Genomic DNA, 13407 nt, shown 5'->3' on the forward strand with positions numbered 1-13407 from the left:
GAGTGAGCTCCTGTGACTTGTCCCAGCTTCTGCCAACCTGGCACATTAAAAAATGCAAGTAGAAAAATAGGAACTACCTTTGGTGGGAAGGTAACAGCGTTCCGTGCGACTTCGGCGTTTAGTTATGCCGGCCACATGACCACCGAGACGTCTTCGGACTGCGCTGGCTCTTCAGCTTTGAAAAAGAGATGAACGCCGCCCCCTAGAGTTGGGAACGACTAGCACATACGTGCGAGGGGAACCTTTGCCTTTACCTTGGCAGACATTTGTCCCTGCAAAGGGACGGAAGGTGGAATTTCTCCTGGATAAATAATTCGGAGATCCACAGTTGCAAAAATCTTGAATTTTGTTTTACTTCCAAGAGCAGAGAGACCTTTAAATACACAGCTACGATTTTGCTTGAATTGGGGTCAGGAAGTGTCCCCCGCATTTCATCAAACCTTTTCAACTAATCAGGGTCAATATGAATATGCACGTTTGCTTCAAAGGTATTCATTTTATAGCTAGGGGAGGTTTCATATTAATTAATTGATCTCCTTTCTTTCTATGGCATTTAGGATTCGATCTTATTCACAACAGGGCAAAATTAGTACACGTCTTCTGGCTTTGTCAAATCAAACTAATTTAGATTCATTAAAACTCTTTTTAACGTTGCGAAGGGGCAGAAATGTTGATGGGCGCAGACACCAACCCGCTGGGACCCCCAATGGGGACCGCCCCACCCGGAGCAATGCCAGTCCCACCTCTTCAAATCCGTTGTACTGCTCACAATTCGGACAATCCCAGCAATTGCGATTTCCATACGGTACCACCGTGTCCTGGTTACAAAACCAACAATTGACCGTCGTGTGGGTGGGCTTCGGCCTGTGGGTTGGGGTGGGGGAGCAGGAAGGAGAAATCGAGAGCTATTAAAAAAAAATAAGATAGAGGGACAGTCGGTCCTCAACTCTGAAGTTAGATAATTCTTACCCCGTTTCCCGGAAAATAAGACCTCTCCATATAATAAGCCCAATCGGGCTTTTGAGCGCATGCGCTAAAATAAGCCCTCTCCGAAAATATTGTAACACAGCAGCAGCCAATGAGGTGACCACGTTCGCCGCCTCCTGCGCCTCATAAATAAGAAGACCTCCCCGAAAATAAGGCCAAGCGCTTATTTCGGGGTGTCAAAAGAAAATAAGACCCTGTCACCTCAAAATATAACCCCCCTCAAAAATAAGACCTCCCCGAAAATAAGGCCAAGCGCTTATTTTGGGGTGTCAAAAGAAAATAAGACCCTGTCACCTCAAAATATAATCACCTCAAAATATAACCCACCTCAAAAATAAGAAGACCTCCCCAAAAATAAGGCCAAGCGCTTATTTCGGGGGTCAAAAGAAAATAAGGCCCTGTCACCTCAAAATATAATCACCTCAAAATATAACCCACCTCAAAAATAAGAAGACCTCCCCGAAAATAAGGCCAAGCACTTAATTCAGGGTGTCAAAACAAAATAAGACCCTGTCACCTCAAAATGTAATCACCTCAAATTATAACCCACCTCAAAAATAAGAAGACCTCCCCAAAAATAAGGCCAAGCGCTTATTTCGGGGTGTCAAAAGAAAATAAGACCCTGTCACCTCAAAATGTAATCACCTCAAAATATAACCCACTTCAAAAATAAGAAGACCTCCCTGAAAATAAGGCCAAGTGCTTATTTCGGGGTGTCAAAAGAAAATAAGACCTTGTCATATTTTGGGAGAAATATGGTACTGTATTTTTCGGATTATAAGATGCACCTGACTATAAAACGCACCTAAATTTAGAAGAGGGGGGAAAAAGGGTTTTGGCCTCCATGCACTGCATTTCCAGCCTTTTTTCCAGCTCTTTTCCAGCCTTTCTTCTACCTGTTTTTTGAGGTTTTGGGGGGGCTGTTTTCGAGGCTTTTTTTTGGGCTGTTTTCAAGGCTTTTTTTCAGGCCGTTAAAAAAAAAAAAAGCCCGAAAAAAGCGTCCAAAACGGGCCAAAAAAAGCCTCAAGAAATGGCCCAGAAAATGCCTCAAAAATGGTCTGACTAAAGCCTAGAAAACAGGCCAAAAAAAGCCTGAAAAACAGCCAACAAAAGCCTAGAAAATGGGCCCAAAAGGGCCTGAAAATGGGGCGTGCAGAGGCCAAAAAATGGCCGGCGGGTGGGCCGGGTTTCGGCAATATTTGGTCGATAAGACGCACAGACGTTTTCACCCCCTTTTGGGAGACAAAAAGGTGCGTCTTATAGTCCAAAAATACAGTAGTTGTTTCTCCAGCTTCACATCCATATTTTAAATCACAATTTTTGCACGATCCTTCTGTTGGGGTGGGGGTCTCCCAAGAAGAGCCCAATCCTTATTTTGTTCAAACCCCCCCCCCTTTAAACTGGACTCCACTTTAACCTATGGGACCCATCGCCCACCAAAAGTTGAACTTTTTGCTCCAAAAATGGCACAAAGGCATTTTGGAAGACCCGTTAGGCTGGAGATGATGGAGAGAAGCCATGTGCTGGTTGCCTAGCAACCTTGCCACTTCCTGCCTGCTTCAGAAGAAGCCATGGGTTGTTTTTTTTTACTGGTTGCCTAGTAACCCTACCACTTCCTGCCTGCTTCTTCAGAAGGGGTTTCCGTTGCCTGGCAACGGAAGCATCTTAGAGTCACCTAGCAACGGTGTCACTAGGCTGCTCCAACAGGCAGCACCCCTCCCCACCCAAATATAGAACCCCCTCTTGGATGGGAAGAAGTTTTTCTTCCCACTTTCTGCCCCAAAGCATAAAATAAAATAAAATAAAAATAATAATAACAGGAAGCCATATTCCCCCTTTCTGGATTAGACTGAGGGAGAAGACAAAAAGAGTGATGTCTGGGGAGGGAACAACCCCCCCCCCCAAATAAAAATCTAGTATGAACACTTGTGCATCGCATGTGACCAGCTGCTAGGACTAATTAAATAGAGGGGAGGGGGATGTGGCATCCCAATCCCCCCCCCCCTGAAAATTGCAGAACTGGCATTCAGCTATGGGGAAGCCTATTTCCCTAGAGACCGGGATTGGATGTCAGCACCTGTTGGACGTCTGCCTAACAGGCGGCAGCAAATGGCAGAGAGGAGAGATTCCACAAGCATCTGGACACCTGTTCCCATGTGGCTCTGCCCCAGGGGTGCAGCTGCTGGGGTAAAGACCCCCCCACTTCCCCAGGGGGTGTCTCCTGCTTCCTTGATGATCCCCAACAGGCTTTCATAGTATTTATAAAGCCTCTGTTCTCTAGCTTGGCTGCTTTGTGAAAGCAGGGGACTACAAAACCCTTAGTGCTTGGGGTTGAGAATCAAGGGATTTGCAGAGGAAGGCTACCACAGAAGAGCTACATCCTAAAAAGTGTTTTTTTAAAAATAAAAAACACCCACTTGCTTTAAAAACCAATCTAAACTTTTCATCAACTTTCCATTAAATGGACAAAATCCATGCTAATTTTTTAAAAATTATAAATAGAAAGAGCAACATATTCAATATCCATAAAGACAGTGTGTTGTATGGTTACAGTACCTTGAACAAATACTCCACATCATAATAGTGATATTCTCTAGCACTAATCTTAAAGTAACAGTGCTTTTCCTTAATAATATTAATATATTCATTATTCATACTGGAATTAACTTACAGCTTGCAGTAATCAACCGTGATGATAAAATTAATCTTTCTCTTATAGTTTTAAAAGTTCTAACTTCTGCTTCTCTTATTTAACCAACAATGGAACAAATCCCATATCTCAAAATATTCAGTGTCTTCCTTTTCTTTAATTTCAAGAGTTATTCTAAGATTCTAAAAAATTCTAAAAGATTCTAAAAATCCAAGCTATTTTTCCTTAGGATGTTGCTCATCAGACTTTAAAAGTTTTTTTTTAAAGACCCCTTTTCTTTCTCTTTGGAGAAAAACAAACCAATCCCAGCCAATTCCTATTTTGAAAATAAATTTTATTTTTTTAGCAACAGCGGATTCAGTTAGGGAAACTGTCAAATAATTTCTTTCTTTTTTTATTTTTTAAACATACAAAAATTCCAGTTTCAATTGAAGAGTGTGTTGCTTGGGTAAAAATCACTTTAGGAAATAATAAATCAAAGTGTTTGCAACAATATTCATTACATTAGTATCAATTATATGAATTTTAATAACAGTAGTAATCTAACAATTTATTTAACCAAGTTAACCTATCTTCATTATATCACTGATACTTCAAGTCAAGTAATTTCTTTAAGGGTTAAATGAGCCAGTTGAGGATTATTTCATATTAGGCTGTTAGCTTGTCAGAAATACTTTTTCCCAACCCCATCAATAAAAAAATAACATGTAAATATTAAAATAACTTTAAATGTCTCCTGAGAACACCTTGGCTGCATGTTTGAAATGTACTTCTATTTTCTACATATGGTAAGTGCTTCTTCCCAACTTTTTTAAAAATAAATTTTTATTTTATTTTAATATTAAACAGTGTGCCGTCTGGGTACAAATATTTTGTGCAATAGCAGTTAAAATCTACAATCATATGCGTTATTTAATCTATTCCTAGCTTAACACCAATACTTTAAATGTCTAATACTATAACAATCCTCTTCTTGATTTATTTAACTCTATTTAACTACGTTGACTCTGAATCTATTTTCTATATTTTAAACATCTACTTTTACTTCTAATTCTTATATTTATTCTCTAAACATTGATAAAACGATTCCCCTATCGTATAATAATCAGTTCGTTCTTTTTCTTTAATTGCCAGTGTTAATCTGTTCATTTCGGCACATTCTAATATTTTCCTAATCACATTCTCTGTGTTTCTTCCCAACTTTTAAACTGCAAATACAGAAAATAAAGGATCCTATCAAAGGTCAATGCATTTCCTTTTTATTGGACCCAATAAAACACATGAGAAATAATAGACAGATGAGCTGTCTTTTGAATAAGCATAAACAGCCATAGATGAATTAGTCTTTTTTCCAAGCTAAGCCCTGTCCGTTGATTCCTCGCTTCTCGGTTCTTTAAAAAGTAGAACCAAAATGTTATTAATTCTTTGCAGTACGCTAACGAACTGGGTATTTGATAGACAGGTGTCTCAGAAATAGCCAATTGTTCCTGAAAGAATTTTTGGCAGTATCTCTGTACGACTGCCTGTCCTATCCTGACTAACCAACTGCTAATATAAACTGGAAATCCCTCAACTTCTGCTTGCAAGTATTCCTTGCCTTAACAACCACAACCGAGCTCAAAATTTCCATTGCTGAGCAGGACAGTTGTTAAGTGAGATTTGCCCCATTTTATGGCCTTTCTTGCTTGCTGCGGTTAAGTAAGCAACCAGAACAGAGCTGGAAGGGACCTTAGAGGTCTTCTAGTCCAGCCTGCTGCTCAAGCAGGAGACCCTGCACCATTTCAGGCGGGTGGCTGTCCAGTCCCTTCTTCAAAACCTCCAGTGATGGAAGCACCCACAACTTCTGGTGGCAAGCTGTTCCACAGGTTAATTGTCCTCTCTTGTTAGGAAGCTTCTTCTTAATTCCAGATTTCTTTTCTCCTTGATTATTTCCATCCATTGTTTCTTGTCCTGCCTTCTGATGCTGTGGTAAACAAGTCCATCCTCCTCTTCTTTGTGGCAGCCTCTAAAATACCATGTTACCCCTAGTCCTTCTTTTCTCTAGATTGGGCAAACTCAATTCCTGCAACCGTTCTATGTTTTTGTCTGTCTTCAATCTTCTTAGTCGCTCTTCTCTGCACTTTTTCCAGTCTCCACATTTTTTTTTTTGTCTAATCTGGTGACCAAAACTGGGTGCAGAATTCCAGGTGTGGAATTCTTACTAAGGCTTTATAAAATGGTACCAATACATCCCGTGATTTTGATTCTACGCCTGTTTGTACAGGCAAGGATTGTGTACCACTTTATAAGGCCGCACTTGGAAAAGATGTGGAGACTCTAGGAAGAGTGCAGAGAAGAGCAACAAAGAGGATGAGGGGACTGGAGGCTAAAACATATGAAGAACGGTTGCAGGAACTGGGTAGGTCTAGTTTGATGAAAAGAAGGACTAGGGGAGACATGATAGCAGTCTTCCAATATCTCAGGGGTTGCCACAAAGAAGAGGGAATCAAACTATTCTCCAAGGCACCTGAGGGTAGAACAAGCAGCGATGGGTGGAAACTAATCAAGGAGAGAAGCAACTTAGAACTGAGGAGGAATTTCCTGACAGTGAGAATAATTAATCAGTGGAACAGAAGTTGCCTCCAGAAGTTGTGAATGCTCCAATACTGGAAGTCTTTAAGAAGATGCTGGATAGCCATTTGTCTGACGTGGTGTAGGGTCTCCTGCCTAAGCATGGGGTTGGACTAGAAGACCTCCAAGGTCCCTTCCAACTCTATTCTATTCTGTATGAACATTTTTGGCTGCCGCTGCACATGGCTAGCTCATGTTTAATTGATTCTCCCTCTCACAATTACTGTTGGTGAGCTGTTTTCGCCTTGCAGTTGTTAAATCCATCGCATAGCTGTTCCATGAATAGGTTTGCCAGAAAATTGCAAAGCGCAACCGTCATTAACTACTTGGAAGTTAAATGTGCAGATTTTGATCTCATGACCAAGGGGACGCTACAGCTGTTATGTGTGTGAAAAATGGTCTTAAGTCACTTTTTTTCAGTGTTGTTGTAACCTTTGAATGGACACTAAATGGATACCCCAGGACTACCCCATTTTCTAAAACGGAGGTAGATCCAAACCCGTGTAGCACAAGCACAGTACCCTCGGAGGTTAACCGTTGCACCCCTGTATTTCCAGTTCATGGAGAAATCCATAGCAGTGGTAACCTATGGCCTTAGTGCAAAAGGACGTTTTTATTTTTTTTTAAGGTTCCTATCCAAAACCAATTAAATTTGGTTTTGTATTATTTGTTGTTTTCGGAAGGGTGCAGAAAAAGGACATCTCTCATTTAGAAATTTAATTTGTCTGAAGCAGTGTATTGTTTCCTGCCTAAGCAGGGGGTTGGACTAGAAGACCTCCAAGGTCCCTTCCAACTCTTGTTATTCTGTTGTGGTTAGTGGCAAAGTTGCATCCAACCCATTGCGACCCCGTGGACAACGTTCCTCCAGACCTTCCTGTCCTCTACCATCCTCTGGAGTCCATTTAAGCTCACGCAGACTGCTTTGGTGACTCCATCCAGCCACCTCCTTCTCTGTCGTTCCCTTTTTCTTTTGCCCTCCATCGTTCCCAGCATGAGGCTCTTCTCCAGGGAGTCCTTCTTCCTTCTCATTAGGTGGACAAAGTATCTGAGTTTCCTCTTCAGGATCTGGGCTTCTAAAGAGCAGTCAGGGTTGATCTCCTCTAGGACTGACCGACAGAATTACAGGTGAAACTCGAAAAATTAGAATATCGCGCAAAAGTTCATTTATTTCAGTAATGCAGCTTAAAAGGTGAAACTAATATACAAGATAAGACTCATTACATTACATAATTGGTTCAATGTCCATGGGATTACTGTGCTTGATTGGCCTCTCCATTCTTCCTCCATACTCTGGGTCCTTGGTTTCCAAATGAGATGCAAAACTTTTGCACGATATTCTAATTTTTGGGTTTCACCTGTATACACAATATTTTTCTTCTCCTTCCTAAATAGGCTTGATAGAGGTGCTTGATATTGTGACCAGGGAGTTGGTGGCAAAAGGACCCATAATCCACAGCAGCTCCCTCCTGTTTTGGCTATATCTCCCTTAATTTCCCTGCAGTGGGGCCAGGGTTTTTTCAGGCTGGAAGAAGTGGCCTTCAGCCTAAGGCAGGGGTGTCCAAACTTGGGAACTTTAAGACTTGTGGACTTCAACTCCCAGAATTCCCCAGCCAGGAGTTGAAGTCCACAAGTCTTAAAGTTCCCAAGTTTGGACACCCCTGGCCTAAGGGCTTAGCAGCTGTTGGGTTAAGAAGACAAGCATGTCTGGAAACCAACCAGCTCATGTGGGTCTACATTGGGCTTATTTGTGGATGTTGGTTAGTTCTTCTAAAGAGGAGGGGGCCTATGGTGGAGCAAGGAAGGAGGGGTGAATCTCATGACCCCAATGGATAATTCCTGTCTTCTACTGGAGTCCATTTAAGCTCACACCGGCTGCTTCAGTGACTCCATCCAGCCACTTCATTCTCTGCCGTCCCCTTCTTCTTTTTCCCTCCATTGTCCCTAGCATTGGGCTCTTCTCCAGGGAGTCCTTCTTCCTTCTCATTAGGTGGCCAAAGGATTTGGGTTTCCTCTTCAGGATCTGGCTTTCTAAACAGCAGTCAGGGTTGATCTCCTCTAGGACTGACCAGTTGGATGGCCTTGCAGTCCAAGAGACTCAATGCAGGAGTTTTCTCCAGCACCAGAGTTCAAAGGCCTCCATTCTTTGGCGCTCAGCCTTCCGTATGGTCCAGTTTTCACAGCCATCCGTTGCAACTGGGAAAACCATAGCTTTAACTATATGCATTTTTGTTGGCAGGGGGTTGTCTCTGCTTTTTAGGATGCTGTCTAGATTTGCCATCGCTTTCCTCCCCAGGAGCAAGCGTCTTAATTTCTTGGTTGCAGTCCCCATCAGCGGTGACCTTGGAGCTCAATTCTAATTGCCCAATTTCAGGCTAATGGATAAGAAACAAAAATGCTTCTATAGGGGGAGGGGGGGGGAAACCTTATTTGAAATCCAGCATTTATCACATGCCAAAGAGATAGCGTCAGCCTTGAGTTTGGCTTAACTCTTTCACAAAAATTGCTTCCCTGCCCATCCCCCAAATCTTCTCCCTTCTGAACTGACCATTTTTTTGTTCCTCAAGCTAGAAAAATACTAATATTTTCCCGCAGGCCATATTTTTCCCCGTAAACTCCATCTTTGGTTGTTTTAAGCCACAGATCTTGGCTCTGCTCAATGTTTTAATATTCTCTAGTGAAAATTCAGCACAGGTTCTCTGGTTATGCCAGATTCCAGATTCCAACTAGCTACCACCGGTCGGCCGTACCACCCAGAACACTGCATTGTTCCCAGCCAAGCGGGTTAGGGATGATGGGTCCTCTGATACTTAAGAGGAAGAAATATGTCACGTCTCTGGGTCCTTTTTTAATATATGAAAACTGCTGAATAAATATTCGAAGGACTTTTGGCTGTTCAACCCTCTTGTAAAAATAAATGGAGTTTTCCCCCCTCTTTAAAAACCTCTAATCACTTAAAAAACCCGAATAACATTCAGAGCAAAAACATTAGCATTATTTCAATATTTTAATAATACACCGTATGATTATTTTAAAATATTAGATCTAATACAAGTTCATTTAGTGACCGTTCAAAGTTATAACGGCGCTGAAAAAAAGTGACTTATGACCATTTTTCACCCTTATGAGCGTTGCACATCTCCTCCATTGGTCACGAGATCAAAATTCAGACGCTGGGCAAGTGACTCATATTTATGACGGTTGCAGCGTCCCGGGGTCACGTGACTCCTTTTTGCGACCTTCTGACAAAGCCCATGGGAAAACTGGATTCACTTAACAACCGGGTGATTCACTTAGCAACTGCAGTGATTCACTTAACAGCTGCGGCAAGAAAGTTCGTAAAACAGGGCAAAACTTGGTTAACAAATGTTTCACTTAGCAACAGAAATGTTCGGCTCAATTGCGGTCATAAGTCGAGGAGTACTGCAACTGCTTTTGCGTAACCGGATAAAGCTCGGGTCTGCCTTTAGTGTGTCTTGTTTAGTGTGATATGTCAATCCAATACACTATATATAGTATTTATACTTAACTCAAGTAACTTCATTCAGATTTTTGCCAGCAGATTTTGCCCATCTGTTTACCCTACTGCCCTTGGATTTCCCTGTGGTCTCCTATCCCAAACACCCGACGTGACCTCTAAAGACCCAGCTTCAATAAAACAAAATCTGTAGCAAAGTTGTGTAGCATTGCCTTCCCACATGAACACTCTCACATTAACATCTGCTTCTTCAGGAATCTGGTTTCCGGCAAGTTGTGGCCGTTTGGTTACCCCCAAACCAGACTGGACGGCACAGTTCAAAATTCTGATTTTCCTTACAAATATTACCCCACCCCCCACAAGGCAGGCCACCAATTCGCTAACTTATCCCAAAGGGATTCTTTCTGTAGCTTGGGTGTGTTTGGTGTATGTGATATTCTCTCTCTCTCTCTCTCCCTACCTCTATCTACTGTATCTATCTTATCTACCTACCTACCTACCTCTATCTACCATATCTACCAATCTATCTACCTATTTATCTATCTACCTCTCTTTATCTACCGTATCTATCTTATCCATCTACAGTATCTCTTAACTATCATCTATGTACCTCTAGCTCTATCTACCTCTACCTCTATCTATCTACCTTATCTACCTACCTATCTATCTATATATCTCTATCTACTGTATCTACCTCCTTATCTATCTATCAAATCTATCTATCCTCCTTATCTGTCTGTCTATCTATCTACCTCTACCTATTGTATCTAACTACTGTATCTATCTACTGTACTATCTACCTACCTACCTACCTCTAACTGTATCTACCATATCTATCTATCTATCTATCTATCTATCTATCTATCTATCTATCTATCTATCATCTATCATCTATCTGCAATCTCTCTATCTACCCTACCTACCTACCTACCTCTACCTGTATCTATCATCTATCTATCTATCTATCTATCTATCTATCTATCATCTATCAATCTATCAATCTATCTAATCTCTCTATCTACCCTACCTACCTACCTACCTCTACCTACCTGTATCTACCTGTATCTACCGCATCTATCTATCTATCTATCTATCTATCTATCTATCTATCTACAATATCTCTCTATCTACCCTACCTACCTACCTCTACCCGTATCTACCGTATCTATCTATCTATCTATCTATCTATCTATCTATCTATCTATCTATCTATCTATCTATCTATCATCTACAATATCTCTCTATCTACCCTACCTACCTACCTACCTCTACCCGTATCTATCTATCTATCTATCTATCTATCTATCTATCTATCTATCTATCTATCTATCTATCTATCTATCTATCTATCTATCATCTATCTATCTATCATCTCTCTCTCTCTCTCTCTCTCTCTCTCTCTCTCTCATCTATCTATCCACCTACCTACCTATCTACAATATCTCTCTATCTACCCTAGCTACCTAGGCCATTTCCTTTTCCAAGTTACTTTTAATTCACCATGCACCGCAGCCAGGCACACACACACACACAATTACTCAAATTGTGCAAAGTTGAACCCGGAAGGGCTGCACTCCCATGTTCTCAAGGCACGTGGGCTGGCAGGCTGCATAAAGCTCCCCAGGGCGAATTCTTCCCCCTTTAAAGACACCCCATCGTCCCCGCCTTTGGACTCACGGGAGGGAGGGGGGAGACAACACCTCCGAGTACATCCCAGGGACTCTGCCCCCCGTCTGCGAGACCCCCTCCCCAAAAACTTTTTAAGCGCTTGACAAAGCGCGCGAAGTGGAGGCATGGGGAGGTTTGGGGGGGGGGGGATGAAATCAAACGGGGAGGTTAAGACAGAGCGCCGAGTCTGTCCACCCCAACCCAGCCCACCCAAGTCGTAAGGAGGCAAATCCTCCTCTGGGCCTCGTCGGGGGTCCCACCACCCCTTTTTTTCGCCCCGATCGGGAGGGGAGGAATATTATACAAAGCCCTGGGCTCGGCCTCCTCCTTACCTTCGCGCGATTTTATAAAGCAAGATTCCGCCGGCAGCGGCGGCGCACACGGTTACGCCGAGGCCCCCGGCCAGGCCGCCGGAGTAAGCCGCCACCAAGGCGCCGACGTCTTCCATTGGGGGGCGGGGGAGAGCCGTGGGGTGCAGAGGAATGGAGGGGAGGGGGATTTAAATTTTAAAAAAATAAAGAAAGAGAAACGGAATATCAACCCGTTGCGGGTGGACAAGGGGGGAAAAAAAGGGGGGGAGAAGGGGTCGCCGCCGCCGCCCCTTCCTTCTTCTTCCTCGTGTTGCGAAAAAAATAATAATGAAAAAAAAATCCCCGCGTGTCTCCGAAGCGCCGCACAGATGGAACGTTGAGTTGCCTTTTTAGAACGTTCGGCGCGGCTTTGGAACGTTGAGTCGCGGCTCTCTTCCCTCCCCGCGGGGGGTTAGAACGTCGGGCAGCCAATCGCGTGGCCGCCTGGGGGCGAACGTTCCAAGGGGGAAATCCAGCGGCGGCGGCGGCGGGTTGGGATCAGCGGCGCCTTTTCCTCCTCCTTCCCTCGCGTTGACCTTCCGCGGCTCCGCCTCTTCCACCGAGCCCGGATCCTCCTCCTGGGCATGGGTGGAGGGATCGAAGAAGGGATCCTACAGGGTTACACACGGTCCCCCACCCTCCCACCCACAAACAGCGCGGGATCCGGGGATCTTCCTTGGCGGGGATCGGCTGCTGGCCTCCCCACGGCTTCTTTCTCAAGCCCCGCGACGTTCGCTCGAGATCTTCGCTGCTGCAGCCGGCGCGGTTCTTTTTTATAACGGAAGGCGGGGAGGGGGGAACTGTAAGGTGGGCGGCGGGGGAGGCTGAAGGGCCGCCTCGTGAAAGGGCAGCTTCGTGCCGGGAGTCGAGGGGAAGCGAGTCCACCAACGCGCGAGGATTTTAAAAAAGAAAACCACCACCACCGATGGCGAAGGGTCCACGCGGGGACGGAGGCGTCGTGCTTTCCGCCACGGGGAACGATCACGCTTTATTTAAAGCCGCCACGATAGGTAGGTAGGTAGGTAGGTAGAAAGAAATTAGGAAAATAACGCCCCCCCCCCGCAGATCGCCTTCAGTGCGAGACAGACAGACAGACAAGGTAGGTAGGTAGATATAGATAACGAGAGAGCTATATATAATACAATACAATAGTAGAGTTGGAAGGGACCTTGGAGGTCTTCTAGTCCAACCCCCCGCCTAGGCAGGAAACCCTATACCGTTTCAGACAAATGGCTATCCAACATCTTCTTAAAGACTTCCAGTGTTGGGGCATTCACAACTTCTGGAGGCAACTTCTGTTCCACTGATGAATTGTTCTCACTGTCAGGAAATTTCTCCTCAGTTCTAAGTTGCTTCTCTCCTTGATTAGTTTCCACCCATTGCTTCTTGTTCTGTCCTCAGGTGCCTTGGAGAATAGCTTGACTCCCTCTTCTTTGTGGCAACCCCTGAGATATTGGAACGTAACGTAATATAACGTAAAGAACTATAACATCGATAGAAATTGGAAAATAACAGGGTTCCCCCCCCTAAGATCGCCTTTCAGTGCGGATAGATAGGCAGACAGACAGATAGACAAGTTAGGTATAGATGAGGATAGATAGATGCGGATGGATGGAGATAGACAGACAAGGTAGGTATAGATAACGATAGATACGGTAGGTAGATAG

General features: G+C 43.7%; 1 protein-coding gene across 2 annotated transcripts in view; it reads right to left on the bottom strand.

Annotated features, from left to right (window-relative positions):
• Window positions 1-12434, bottom strand: part of TMEM201 (transmembrane protein 201) — a 34682-nt gene extending 22248 nt beyond the window's left edge. For both annotated transcript variants that reach the window (XM_081955509.1, XM_081955508.1), the window contains exons 1-2: window positions 11723-12434; window positions 744-864 (exon numbers count right to left, since the gene is read on the bottom strand). In XM_081955509.1, the coding sequence (XP_081811635.1) occupies window positions 744-864; window positions 11723-11838 (237 nt within the window). In that variant the 5' untranslated portion in view covers window positions 11839-12434. The remainder of the gene's footprint in view (window positions 1-743; window positions 865-11722) is intronic.
• Window positions 12435-13407: the final 973 nt, after the last annotated feature.

Source organism: Natrix helvetica (genome assembly GCF_964273705.1).
Source record: "Natrix helvetica genome assembly, chromosome: 5".
In the NCBI taxonomy this organism is placed as follows: Eukaryota; Metazoa; Chordata; class Lepidosauria; order Squamata; family Natricidae; genus Natrix; species Natrix helvetica.